The sequence below is a fragment of the Citrus clementina genome, unplaced genomic scaffold (assembly GCF_000493195.1).
Source record: "Citrus clementina cultivar Clemenules unplaced genomic scaffold, Citrus_clementina_v1.0 scaffold_3, whole genome shotgun sequence".
In the NCBI taxonomy this organism is placed as follows: Eukaryota; Viridiplantae; Streptophyta; class Magnoliopsida; order Sapindales; family Rutaceae; genus Citrus; species Citrus x clementina.
Window position 1 is genome coordinate 42,240,083 of NW_006262339.1, and position 15,086 is coordinate 42,255,168.

General features: G+C 30.6%; 1 protein-coding gene across 3 annotated transcripts; it reads left to right on the forward strand.

Annotated features, from left to right (window-relative positions):
• Positions 1-11,780: 11,780 nt before the first annotated feature.
• Positions 11,781-14,568, forward strand: LOC18049543 (pentatricopeptide repeat-containing protein At5g48730, chloroplastic). 3 transcript variants are annotated; one of them, XM_024189837.1, is made up of 4 exons: positions 11,781-12,310; positions 12,830-13,236; positions 13,396-14,125; positions 14,284-14,568. In XM_024189837.1, exons 1-3 carry the CDS (start codon positions 11,876-11,878, stop codon positions 14,105-14,107), a joined length of 1,554 nt encoding a protein of 517 aa, XP_024045605.1. In that variant the 5' UTR covers positions 11,781-11,875; the 3' UTR covers positions 14,108-14,125; positions 14,284-14,568. The 3 variants fall into 3 exon arrangements, with proteins under 3 accessions (XP_024045605.1, XP_024045606.1, XP_024045604.1); XM_024189838.1 differs by having other exon boundaries at positions 14,288-14,568; XM_024189836.1 differs by having other exon boundaries at positions 11,782-12,310; positions 13,396-14,148.
• Positions 14,569-15,086: the final 518 nt, after the last annotated feature.

Genomic DNA, 15,086 nt, shown 5'->3' on the forward strand with positions numbered 1-15,086 from the left:
GGGGGGGGGGGGGGGGGGGGGGGATTAGTCCTTGTGGCGCATCTTGAATTCTTGATCTGTGGATTGATGGATGCTAACAGGTGGTCCGCTGATTTTCATTCATTTGAGGTTAATTTACGATAAATTAGGAAAATCAAAAGTGGTAATTTAACAAATTTATAATTCATTTTTACGACAAATTAAGTAAATCAAAAGTTAATATTTACTCTTAGTGAAAAAAAAAAACACAAAAAAAATGGTAAATTTATAAAAATAATCCTACCCTCAAGTATAAAATACCAAAGCAATAACGGATAGGCAATCATAGATGTTTGTCGCTAATGGACGAGTGGTTGATGTCAATAGACAATCAATCAGTCGATAGAAGTAGATGGATAATCAAATAGCTTATCTGGTAGATGCATGGCATCATACTCGGGAATATTATCGTTCAAAATATTCTTTCTCAATTGCAGGTCCTTTTAGGATTGGTGACGGGATTTTTTAAAAGTTAAACATTAATTCTAGTCTTTAATAATTTTTTTTTTATATATAAAATCACCCAACTCTACAATAGATTTTGAAGTGTATGATTAGAGTAATTATTTCAAAATTTGACTAGGAGAATCAATTTAATCCTTAATATAATTTTAAGTATATCCTCACATATATTGCCACTAGACATGTAACAATTTTTTTTTAATAATTGATTATTTCTATTCTCTACATCATTGTCAAAATAAAAGCAATTACTTAAAAAACTACAATATTTTCAAATTGCGACCCTAAAAAATTAAAAAAAGTTTAAGTGCCAGTTCGGTAATGTTATAGTTTTTTTTAAAATAATTGATGTTAGCTGCGCTGTATAAATAATCGTCAAGAAAATAATCAACTAATAATCTACTAAAATTTATTTATAAAAGTGCTGTAAATTTTAAAAGTAGTTGTATGTATTTAGTAAATTTTACTGTTAAATTACCATGATAATATAAATGACTGAATTTGATATAATGTTGAACAAAATTTATTCAAACATTTGTAAACATGTATATAAAATACATTGTATTGTGTATATATAATAATTGATAGCTAAAATAAATATTTTATATTATTGCTTTATTTTTTATTTTGGTATCTCAATATAATAATAATAATAATAATAATAATAATAATAATAATAATAATAATAATAATAATAATAATAATAATAATAATAATATCTGTTGATGCCAAAATCCGGATGTGTTGGTTAGTGACTCGATCTCAGATCCCTGCATCAGCATTAAATTTGTTTGATGGGAAGTTGCCGGTTGATCTCCAATCAAATCCTCCGACTATGAGCATAATATTCATGAGCAGATAACATTCAAGCTGATGATAAGCAAGTACCTGAAATTACTAAGAATTGTCATAGGCGCCGGAAGTTTTTCCGGCGTAAACCCTCCGACGCTCAAGTTAGTTATCGGGTTTATAGGAAAAACCAAATATGTCATTTCTCATATGGCTTAATAAACATTGCCTTAAAACCAAAAGTTTTCTCAGTGAGACCAACAAAAAAAGAGCCCTCCCTGGCGTGGTTTTCTCGGGTTTTTATAAATACCCCACACCCACGACCTTAGATCGTGACAATAACCATTAATTGATCAAATTCGTGCCCTGATTTTTCGGAAGAGCTTTGTGGTGGTTTATTTTAATTGAGTCTTGATTCTTGGTCATCACCTGGTCGAGGTGATCTGCTCAAGCTCATACCACCTGGTCAAGGTGATCTGCTCAAGCTCATACTCTCATAGCACATGGTCAAGGTGGTCTGCTCAACCATTTGCTCACTTTTACTTAGAGGAGATCATGATCACCCTATTTAATTCCTCAAACAATATCTTTAAAGTTAATAATTTTAATTCCTAATCAGTAAGGATAATTTTAAATTTTTATAATATATAGTAGGATATATATGGAATAATATTAAGTGTAAAAGTGATTTTCAAGATCAAATTTTAAAAAACTGTTAGTGTACTACTTCTTTATTTTTCAAAATTTACTTTGGTGATCTCGTCAAAAATATTTTTTTAAAAATTATTAAACAATAAAATTAAGTAATGAAAACTATTGTTATAAATTAACTAAAATTTTGCCGTATTTCTATAAATTAGCAAGAAAGAAATATTCTTCTTCCGGATTATTTTAAGGTACGTTCGAATTCAGCGGGGATAGCCATTAGTGCGATGCAGTGGGTGCTACGTGGCACTGTCACAGAATGCGCACGGAAAGGTGGATGGGGCAACACCGTATCGGATACAACTGCTACAATTTGTATTGTTTTTTTTTTTTGGTTTATTAAATAAATAAAACAATTTTTAAGGTCTTAAGACGCCTCGTCGTGATCAACGCTAATAATTACCAGCTTTTTAAAATATTACCCGTCTGCCTTCTCTATTAACCTTATCCCATTGATCCTGTACGTGCATAATCCGCCGCACAATTTTTTAAGAATTGATTACCGAGAGTACAGTAGAAGGAAAGATACTGCAGAATCGAATAAACAATAAAACAACTAATTATATATTTACCGACTCTCGTAGAATAATTTTATTAAAATATAATATATATTATTCCTGTGTTAACATTGACGTCAATAAGCCTTCATCAAGTGACTTTCGAATAGTTTTCGTTAATCATCCTCGTTCGTGTTCTTTAAAAAAAAAAAAAAAAAGAGGTTAAAAATAGTTTCATTTTGATACTTTATTTAAAACTCTAAAAAAATTTGAAAATATAAAAAAAAAATTATAACTATTCTAATATATAACATATGTGTAATAGCATTTTTATGATTTTGTAGTGGTCGTCGATTAAATGCGATCCTATCTAGTCCCTAAACAACTGCTGTGTATTTATTCAAATCTAAGAATCTAAATAATTTATACCGAGATAGATACAACCAAAAGCTAAAAACAATATTATTGGTAAAGAGTTGTTAAGCATTAATTGACCAGCAGCTATACATTATCTTATTTCGCATTAATTGAATATTTGATGACTTCACATGTATGATCATCAGTATTTTTTTTCGCAAACATTGGGCCCACCATGTTTTCTTTCTTCTAACAATAATCTTGATCATGGACAAAATCGAGCTGGCCTTTTATTGGAACACTTTTATGAATGGTGTAAGTTTTTATTGTATTGATGGTATATTTATTAATCAGTAATTAAAATAGATTAAATTTAGATTAAGAAATGTGAATCAAAATAAATCGTTTCCGTTAATTATAAAAATTGAAATTGAAATGAGCAGTATTATTATTGATGTGTTTATTTTATTTAAAAATTTGAATGAATTGTTGTAAGTTATTAAAATTATCTTAGTTGATTATTATCATTATTTATTGTAATAATTATGATTATTATTTAAAAATTAATTATTGTTAATAAGAATAATGATGTTGATGATGATAACAACAATTACAAAATATTATTATATTATTAAAATAGTTATCATCATCATCATCATAAATTTTATTTTCATTATTAATAATAATATTGTTATTATTAATAATAATTACAAAAATAATAATAACAATAATGTAATAATATTTAAATTAAGGACAAAAACATGAGAACTTAATAAAATAATAAAATGGAGAGTTTAAAGAATAAAAACTTAATTCCTATTGTAAATCGTGGTGGATTCCACCAAATAATGCTCTCCCATTATCTTCTTTATTGCTCTCACCATTATCCTTTTTATAATTAACAATCCTAAATGTTCAACCCACTAATGACTATATATATTACCCTTCCTTTGCTAATAAAAACGCGCAATTTTCATTTTCCCTTGAAAGCATTTTGTTTTTGTTTCTTCAATTTTCGTCTCTCTGCAATTTAAGCATCATTTGTTCATATATCATTTTTAAATATTTGTTTATATCTGATTTCTTTAAATTATAACATCTATTCCCTCCAATTCATAACAATTCTTAATTTAATTGAAAAATATGTAGGCCCCGTATTTTAATTCTCATTCCTACTTTTATTTTAATAAGTAAATATAATTAATTATTCTCATTCTATATTTCAACTTCTTGATTTGGGAATTAAATGCACTATAATTGTATATTGGGGGGGGGAGGAGTATTTTGAGCACCCAAAAAGAACAGCGTCATCGCTCGGATCGTTTGCAATTGAGGCAAATGGTTAAAGGATTCAAATTATTTAGAGGAAAAAAAAAAAGACAAATCTTGTAAAAAGGAAAAGTCTCATATACAAGTAGACAAGGGCATCGTGCACTCATGGAGTCACAGTCAATGAGTGGTGAAATTATCGCAAATGGAATGTTCGTAGCAGTGCAAGCTTTGGAGGCTAATTCCAAAAAACGACAATGATAATAATGGGATGCTAGGCCGAGCCTTGCAGCCATTTACTCGAGCCCTGATCTTTTTCGGCCCACTTTACAAAATTCTTAGAAATCACCAGCATCTCGTCCAAATAAATTCTACCAAGAGTGACGCTTTTCTCGAAACCCCTTTTGTACTTTTACTATTTTAACCTTAGTTTAAATTACCTAAAAAGACATAAATCGTGTTCTCCGGTGCCTGAATCATTGAGACACCGTTAAAGGCACAAGGGTGTCAAAAATACCAAAGGTATAGGGGTGTCAAAAATACCCGCTCGGTCCGAACTTAAATCAAACCCATGTGAATACTCAACCTGAAAATGTAGGTGGGCCAATTCTGAGCATCACTTAATAAACTTGCGACTCGGCCCGAAACTCGAAGTTCATTGAAAAAAATTCTAAAATATATATTATTTTAAATAATTATATTTATTTGACTCATTTATTACATATGTGTAAAGTTTTAAGTATTAAAGTTTGTATTTTCATTTCTAATTTCATTGAAATAAACTTCAAAATTATAAAATTAAAAAAAAAACAGATACATATATAAGATTAAAAAAATATATAAAATCCATATAAAAAAAATCCCGCTCAAGTGTCTAAAAATTACATCCGAGCTGGGTCCGAGCATTATGATACTTGGACCTAGACCTGGGTTTTGCCAACCCGAATTTCATTAAAAATTTAAAATAAAATAAAATTTACTCATAAAAAGAATAAGACAAATAGACAATATGTTTTTCTTGTTGCGCTATCCCCATGCAAATCCTTCATAAATCATAATTACATATATCAATCCAGTTTATTTTTCTGTTATTATGTAAAATTAAGTATTAGTAATTGAACAAATAAAAGATGCAGAAAAATCAAGATAAAAAAAAATGTGTGTAGATTCCATAGCGATCACAAAACAGAGGCTACCTTAAGTTGCAACACAATAATTCATATATTTTGCAATTTTTTTTAAATTCAATTTAGGCCTAACCTATGAGATGACTTTTTTTTTTTTTATTTAAAAAGATTCTTCTAGCAACAAGAATAACTATTTCTAATATTTGACGGGAAGTTGAAAAAAAAAAAGGGAAAAAGTCAAAAAGTTTGTAACTAGTTTAATAGAGAATTTGTGAGCAACAAGGGAGTTCGATTTTGACTAACAACTGAGGCCTGAGAAGCTGAGTAGGGGTGGTAAAAATATCCACTTGGTCCGGATCCGGACCGTACCCGGGCATTTGAGGTTGGGTATGAAGTCGGGCCGGTCTTGGGTATCACTTGATAAATTCAGAATCCGGATTTTATTAAAAAATATATATTATTTTAAATATTTATATTTATTTGACTTCTTTATTACACATATAAAATTTTAAACACTTAAAGTTCATATTTTTATGTCAAATTTTATTAAAATAAATTTAAAACTTATAAAATTACCAAAAAATAAAAAAATATATACACATCTAATATTAAAAAATATAAAATCCGGGTACTCGGATTGAAGCCCGACACAACCCAGCCCGGGCATCTATGCATCCGGGTCAGCTCCGGTCATTGCGATACCCGAACTTGGCCAGAGGTTTTGCCAACCCTAAAGCTGAGGAAAAACAAGGGGTTTTTAAACTCCAAAGAGGAAGAATCAGTGAATCAGTGAATCAGCAATGGTTAATTTTGGAATGTACAGGTACGGCCCCGATTTGCTGTGAGTCACAGGGCTGGAAAATGGAAATCCAGCCCACACCGTCATTAGTTAATACTCGAAAAAATAAATAACAAAATAAAAAATTCTATAATATCATGATTAAAATTATGACATCAATAATGTGATGAATATAAATTTTATAAATTATATATAAGATTAGTAAGTAAAAAATAAATAAATTTATATAAGAGTGATAAATTAATGTTTTAAAATTATAAAGAAAACAAATATTTGTACATGTATCATAAAACTTGTAAATTAACATTAAATTTTAATTAAATAAAAAAGTTTATTCATTTAATTTAGTTAAGCAAAGAAAAAAACTCACTCATCAATAGTAAATAAAAAAAAAAGTATTGAAAACAACTAGAATAAGTTTCATGTATTGGTTTAACCATTAACTCTGTATTCGTCCTATAACATTTACAATTTTTTTCATTTTTTATTATACTATTTTTTTACTACACATGTTAATTAAGTAAAAATTATTTTTCTTGATGTGGATCAAGACAAAACAAAATAAAAAGATATTCTTATATTATTAGATATATATATGATATATCAACAAAGTTGGTTCAAGTTTTCAATTTCATACATACTTTATACAGTTTTAAACTTTGTACTTAAAGATTATTCGGGGACTGGAGTTACCGTTGAAGAGATTTAGTATAACGCAAAATCATCTTATATTACAAATGGTTTTGGAAAACATGAAAATAATAGTTTTTCAAAATCTGACTTTGAGAATGGATTTTATCATTAATAAAATTTCACATAAATAGCCACATGTATTACATAAATCCAAAGCTATCATTATTCAATTTATAAATAGAATCAATAATTATACAAAGTAATTATTATTATAATGTGTTTTTAGTTTACATTTGTAAATTTTTATTTTTTTTTATAACTGTTATATTAATTTATTTGTCTTATATGTTTTATTTACATACTTTGTATTTTATTTTTCACTAAATATAAATTTATAATTTTTATGTTATACCTGCTAGTTTTATTTTATTTATCATTAATATACAATTTGCTATTTCAATGTTAATTTATTTATTTACCTTCTATTTATAAGTAATATATTTCATTTACCTATTTTATATTTTGTTTTACACTTATTATTAATTTACAAATTTTTTACTACATATATAATATTTGTAAGTTTTTGTTTTGTTTACCATTGATACATGAATTTGTGATTCATATCTTAATATACTTTGCCTTATATTTACATTATTTATATTTTATTTTATACTTAATTTCAATTTACAATTTTTAAATTTTATTTACACTTTTTTACTACTATTATGTTGATTTACTTATTTTATTTCTACTTATAAGTCTCGTGTTTTATTTATACAATTTATGTTTTATTTTATTCATAATGTTGATTTACAAGTTTTATATTACATTTATAAATTTTTATTTTATTTATTAATAATACACCAATTTTAACAGTCATGTATTAATTAATTAATTTTATTTTTTTATTTATAAGTCATTTTTTTTATTTGCATCATTTATGTTTTGTTTTATATTTAATATTAATTTATAAATTTTATGTTAAATTTATATTTTATAATTTTTTCTATGATTTATATTCAATTACTCCATTCATGGCGGAGACAAAAAAAGTACTTTTTATTTTATCACAAGGGTAAAGAAATATTTTTGCCTTTTTGGACCCGCTGGCTCGGCTTCTCGATCCTTCCACTAATTGGCTTCTTATTAGTCCTCGCCTGGTCTCTTCTACTACAACAATCAACGATCAACTCTCTCTGCGATCTGAGCCGTTGTCTGCTTCTTCGACGTTTAAGGTGAGTTTCCTCTTGCATCCCTCTTCTCTTTCTGATTTTCTTTCCTCATTTTAAGAAAAAAAGAGTTGTAAAATTATTTACTGATGGATCATTATTGTGTGAAGTACCAGGATTTCTATCTTACCGGTCTTGTTTCAGCATCTGGATAATCAACAATGACTCATATCCTTGGATCGATCTGTTTGTTTCCTCTCCTCTGCAAATTTATTTTTTAATTTAATTTAATTTAATTTAATCCCCACTCCATGCACTCCACGTGTCCCTGCATGTGGAAACAAGGCAAGCAAATGACAATCTTGGGGAGCTGGCTAACCTGGTCTGTATGTTACAGAATCTGTCCTCATCCCTGTTCATAATAGGCAAAATTAAGAGAACAATTAAGTACATACCTGGGTAACCTGGTCTTAATGCATTTAATTAAGAGAACAATTAAGTACATACCTGGGTAACTGGGTTGGTCTCAATTCTCATGCTGAGTGCATAGCATGATGCTTCAAATGAAGCTTCTGTGTTTGCGAGGCTGAGGCATCAATTGTTCTTGTTCAAGTACAACTTGGCAAATCTTTCTCTGATCATGTGTCGGAGAATGGAGCCCATCCACCGTCCCTTCTAATAAAGACGGCTTCTCCAAGCCCCCCTGTCAGATTCATGACCTTGAGATAATAATTATATTACAACGCTGTTGTTTGCCCCGGGCAATCACAATACTGGGATTCTGATAAAATTAGAACATCTATGGCTTTGCCAAATACTTTTAACATATGCTATCGAAACTCGTCGAAGTTCAAGCTTTTGCGTGATTAAGGGTTCTGCAGCTGGGTTTTGATTGTGTGATGAAACGAAGAGAACGAAGAGGAAGAAGCAGTTGGGTTCTGTTTTTAGCACTTTATCTAAACCAAACGACATCGTTTCACAAAAAATAAAAACAAAAAAAAAATAGTAATAGATGAAACAGCGTCGTTTCAGGACCCGGGGCAAACATCATTTTTCATAATATTATATACTACTTAATTAGCAGTTTAGCACTATTTTGTTTTCTCCTTCTCTTCTTCTTTGTCACCATTGACGATGCCTAAATCTGGCATGTCAGCATTAAATTTGTATGATAGGAAAGCGACTTGCCTATCTCTGAGGATGCCCTCCAACCATCAACAGATAACCGTGAATAAAAAATTATCGAGTTGATGATCCGCGAGCATTTGAAATTATAAAGGATAGTGAGAGACGGCGGAATTTTTTTCAATATTAACCCTCCAACCCTCCAATTCTGAAGTCAATTTCATAGGTTTATTAAAAAATATAACATCCCTTTATTATTTTTTTAAAGATGGATTAAGGAAAATGAGAATCTCTCTTTACTTAAATTGAAAAGTAAATAAAGGAAAAGAAAATGAAAGAAAAGATAGTGTAGATCGTTATAATGAATAAAAATTTCCCTGCTTATTGAATTCTTTGGGAGTTTTATATAAGTTAGAATCCTCTTTCCTTTAAACTGCCGAATAATTATTTAATGATTAGGCTTGATCCCTTTTTTTTTTTTAGAATTCGGGAGGTAGTTTTGACTGAGACTACTCTTAAGTTATCTCAATTTAGACGTTTTGTCTTAAAAATTCTGCTCATAGGTTATCTTCTTGTCAAAGTGATCTACTCGAGGTCACCATATAACTTTTCAAACACCTCCATTTTATTGCAAGGTGAGCACTGTTGGGTTTTAAAAAAAAAACTTGATTTTGGTTGCTTTATTTTATCACCCAAACAACCATTATCATCTTTATCATTAATTTAACGTCTATATTTTGGTTTGACGATGGCCAGTGGTTTCCTTATTATATAAAAAAAGTATGTGTTCATTTATGAGAAGGATAAAGGTTTTTAAATTTTAAGTGCTTCCAAATTTGGCTTCATCCCTGTATCACCAATATTCTCAACCCATTCAATTTCCACACAATTACCAAATCTCTCATAATTTTGATTAGATTACCAGGTTTAATATAATAGTGTGTTTATTTGTGATATTAAAGAATCAGAATCCATAATATAAATTATCAATATATTTGTTAAAATAGGAATATGAATAAGAATGAAATGTGTGAGACCCACATATTATTGTTGTTGTTGTTGTTGTTGTTGTTGACTTATTGTTATTATTTATTAGTATAATTATTATTATTAATATCAATAATTATTTTGAATAATAATAATAATAATAACAAATGTTATGACAAAGAATAACAATAATCAACTAAGGACTAATGTTATTTTAATAACTTGCAACAATCCATTCCGATTCTAAGATAAAATAAACAAATAATATATTCATAACAATATAGTTCATCTCAATTTTGATTTCAATAGGTAAAGTAATCAATTTATTATTATTTTTATTCTCCATTCTAATTCCAGCCAATTCCAGTTCATTCTTATTACTGATTAGTAAATGCACCATAAAAATAAAATGCATTAGCTTGCCTTTACAGACATGTTGGCCATTGCTTTACAAGATTTTTCTCTATTCAGAGTTTGTGATGTCAATTTTCAAATTGTGCCCATTATTATTGTACTTATTAAAGCTTCAACAAATTATTGTACTTATTAAAGCTTTACTGCTAAGTTTCAATAATAATTTTTGTGTGTGTAAGTAGGAGGGGTGGATGTTCATAATCTAGGGATGAAAAATCTTAGGCTTGGATCGGAGTTTTTCAAGCCTAGGCCTAAGCCCATATTATTGGTAACAAGCTCAAGCCCCTCAAGCTCCTCTAAAAGGGCAGGGCTTGGTCTTCCATTAATTTATTAAAATAAAATTTTAATAAAGATAGAAGTTTAAAAAAACTTAAATTAAAGATAATTATCTATTACATAATAGATTAATAGTCTAATTCACAAAATACTATCAACACTACATAATAAACTACAAATAATGCTTATGTATTAAAAATTATACTTTTTTAATTTATAAATTATAAGGTCTGGGCTTGGCCGGACTTTTTCCATAATGTCTTAACTAGGCCTATTCACAACGGGTTTTAAAATTTTTTACCCATGTCCATGGCCTCACGATACAGACAATGACCTAAGCTTTTCTGCCCACCCTATTATAATCATTGTTCCAATAATTTTTTATTTTATTTTATTTTTATAGTATCAATTAGGTGTAAGAACTATTTATAATGACACACTGATAGTTTAAAATACAGGTAGCTATAAGTTACATCTTGTTGCTGATCCAAAATTAGACTTCCGCAACCCGTTAATTGTTTGACAACTAATAATTGAGTTATTTTAGATTGATATAAGTTATAGATAATGTAACTTAGAAAAGCATACCAATCTATTAGGTTATCCATAAGCATGGTTATATGATGCTTAGATTTTTAACAAGTGTGAAAATTTTAACACTCTTTTAAAACCTTTATATTGCCCATTTTAAATTTTACTCCCTAAAATATCCTCAATTTGATTTATAAAATATGAACAAAATAACCATCTTCCTATAAAATTTCACCAAAAAAAATTATTTCAAGTTCTTATTTGTAAAATATATAAAATTATAAAATCTTAATTTTTTCTCTTCTTGTTATTATATGATTCTTATCTTCAAGACTCTAAAATCTTATAATTTAAAAAAAAAATAATTAAAATTTTTAAAAACAAATATAAATTATGAAATGAGATGAATATAAAGAATTTGATAATAGAATAATTTACTTAAGTTTTTAATTTAATTTTCATTCAAAAAATAAAGAAATGAATCAAACTGTGTGATTGTTTAGGTAATCTTAATTAAAAGCGGGGGTTAAGGAATTTTATGTGGTGTCAAAAAGCAATCATTATACAGAGCGAGGAGGCCCAGCTTCTCTCATGAAGCCCAGAAAGCAAAATCAGGCCTCCCAAATTTAACACTGTAAAAAGCTCATCAAGAACTTGAAGGAGTGAGATTTTTTATTTTTTAATTCATCCCATATTCAGCAAACCGAAAAATTCCAGATGTCCTCCTCCCTCTCCAGCTCCAGCTATCCATACCCACCGGCGATTAAGCGCTGTCCCACCACAACAAACTCAAAACCCGTTTTAAGCACGTCCGTACCTTTATCCAAACCCGAAATTGAACCAAGGAAACGACCGCACCATATTATTTCTTCTAACAACCACAGTGGCAATGCTGGCAAAACCCCCCAGAGCAGAGGCACACTACTAGACTTGGAGAAGCTGAAAGAGAGGGAGGAAAAAGAGAGGAAAGAGGAGGTTAATAGAAAGATAGCCTCAAAGAAGGCCATTTCAGTTATACTGCGGAGGGAAGCTACTAAGGCCGTGATTGAGAAGAAGCGAGGTCCTGTTAATTCCAAGAAGCTGTTGCCCAGGACTGTGCTTGAGGCTCTTAATGAAAGAATTACTGCTCTGCGCTGGGAGTCTGCTCTCAAGGTCACTTTGCTTAATTTTTAAATATAGTTTGTGTCTGTCGCTTCTGGTTTTGGTAACTGGGTTCACCTCTATGCTTTCTGTTGGTTTCTGTGAAGTAATTTAACTGTAATTTTTGATGAGATGTGATTTGGTTTTGATTATTGTGAAGTGGTTTGGTAAGTTTGGGTTGTTGTGTCTCGATTTGCACTCATCCTCTGTTCTTCTTTTTCCTGCGAAAGTACATGATATGTGGAAAATTTTTCATATTTTTGTTAGGTTTCTTTTTTTAAGAAATTAGCCAATTAGAAGGGATTGGAACAAGAGGCAAGACCAGTACATGTCAAGAATAGAATGATACTTACCGTGCCAAAGTTTTCAAGAATAGTCACTGGACTTTACTAGTAACAGCATAATTCCTTTGATTGGTTTTTGAGATTCTTCTAAATGTAGAATTGAGATCTCTTGCATGACTGTCGAAATGCCTTGCTCATCATCTTCTAAGTGTGTGCTTATGGTTGTGATATCTTTTTAAATTATCAGGTTTTTGAGCTATTACGCGAGCAGCTATGGTACAAGCCCAACGCTGCTGTATACGTCAAACTAATTGTCATGCTCGGAAAATGTAAGCAACCTGAAAAGGCTCATGAGCTCTTTCAAGCAATGGTTGATGAAGGATGTGACGCGAACACTCAATCCTTTACTGCTCTATTGTCTGCGTATGGTAGGAGTGGTCTTTTCGATAAAGCGTTTTCTCTCCTTGAGCATATGAAGAATACTCCTGACTGCCAGCCAGATGTCAACACATACTCTATCCTCATCAAATCATGCCTTAAGGCTTTTGCCTTTGACAAAGTGCAAGCTTTGCTTTCTGACATGTCAACTCAGGGAATCAGACCTAATACAGTCACGTACAACACCCTCATAGATGCCTACGGAAGAGCAAAAATGTATATTCCTCCTCCGCTCTATCATTCTTTTATTTTCCTTGTTGCTGGAAAGAAGCTGGTCTTAGAACCTTTCTATTATCTTTTATGATTTTGGTAACTAAATGGAGCACAATGGTGCAATCGTATCAGAGAGAACTCACCATTTCTTCTTCCTAAAAGGTTCGCAGAGATGGAATTGACGCTTGTGAAGATGCTCAGCGAGGATTGTGAGCCTGATGTTTGGACAATGAACTGCACACTCAGAGCCTTTGGTAACAGTGGGCAGATTGACACAATGGAGAAGTGTTATGAGAAGTTTCAGAGTGCTGGAATCCAACCCAGCATTAATACCTTCAACATTCTCCTTGATTCCTATGGAAAAGCTGGGCATTTTGAAAAAATGAGTGCTGTTATGGAATACATGCAGAAATACCATTACTCATGGACCATTGTGACCTACAATATTGTGATAGATGCATTTGGGAGGGCTGGGGATTTGAAACAGATGGAGTATTTGTTTCGGCTAATGCGATCAGAGAGAATTAAACCAAGCTGTGTCACGCTTTGCTCCCTTGTTAGGGCTTACGGGCATGCAGGGAAACCTGAAAAACTTGGTAGTGTCCTGCGGTTTATTGATAACTCAGATATAATGTTGGACACTGTATTTTTCAATTGTCTGGTGGATGCATATGGGAGACTGAAATGCTTTGCAGAGATGAAGGGGGTCCTTGAAGTGATGCAGCAGAGAGGATGTAAACCTGACAAGGTTACTTATAGAACCATGGTTAGAGCTTATTCAACTAATGGGATGAAGAATCATGCTAAAGAGTTTCAAGACCTTGTTGAGAAAATGGATGAGACTTGTTTGGCGATGAAGAGGCCGGATTTCTGACATAAAGAACTTTCACAGGTCAAACATGTCTGATATTCCATGTAAATATTTTTTTTTTGTATCTTACCATTGATAAACAAACAAAATTCTATAAGAAGCATTGAAGTTGCGTCTTGTATATGAGTTGCACTTTTTGGGGTCAATCAAGTAACCTTGTTACTTATATTTTCTGATAGGAAGGTGTAAACCCAATCCGGTTCCTCTGTCATTTTCGAAAGTGAAGAAATAGACAAGAGCGGCTCTTACACGGATTAATTATTTCTTGCAAGCTATTGCTTCAATGTGTCTTAACTCATGGCTTTGTGACCTGGACATGATTGTGCACAGCCTCCTGTAAATGTAATGGCTACTAATTGATCATCACCTGAGTTCCTCGGCATGTAACAGTTGGTGGCTTGTTCAAGTCACTGGCTGGACCCGGATTTGAAATTCTAATACTTAACCCAAGAAAAACCAACTTGATAAAGATTTCAAATTATAGATGGTATTTGAATAATTTAATTAAGTAGTGGTGCTATTCTGTCTAATTTGTTTTATAATATATTATAGCTCGGACGCGGAAGATCTAATTTGACAGCGTGTATGATGGTTTTGAGTTTTGACCCCAATTTTCCAGGAACCATTCACGCACCTTTTGATGGAGATGTTGTGGGTCAAACTTTTATGTCTGAAAAATAAAAAAAGACTAGAAATGAAACACTGTGCGTATGCCTTTTTTTTAAAAAAAAAAATCCAAATGCCGTAAATTTCAAAAATATTTTTGACAAAGCGAATTGTATCATACTAATTTGTTCAAGAAGAGGTTTGTGTTTCTATCATTACTAAAAATGATAATTTTTTAATATTAGGAAAAACAAATTTATGAATTTAGAAATAAAATATGAAAATTATAAAATGAATATCTTCCCAATGATTTAATGCTGCCACCTGAGTTTGAGTAATAAGAGGAGGCAAGAGTTGGTATTATCTAAATTTTTTG

Excerpts from the sequence above, each read along its gene's own strand:
- LOC18049543 (XM_024189837.1), top strand. The coding sequence starts at position 11,876 with ATGTCCTCCTCCCTCTCCAGCTCCAGCTATCCATACCCACCGGCGATT. Across the intron at positions 12,311-12,829 it reads GCTGGGAGTCTGCTCTCAAG|GTTTTTGAGCTATTACGCGA; the intron begins GTCACTTTGCTT and ends TTAAATTATCAG. Across the intron at positions 13,237-13,395 it reads GCCTACGGAAGAGCAAAAAT|GTTCGCAGAGATGGAATTGA; the intron begins GTATATTCCTCC and ends TCTTCCTAAAAG.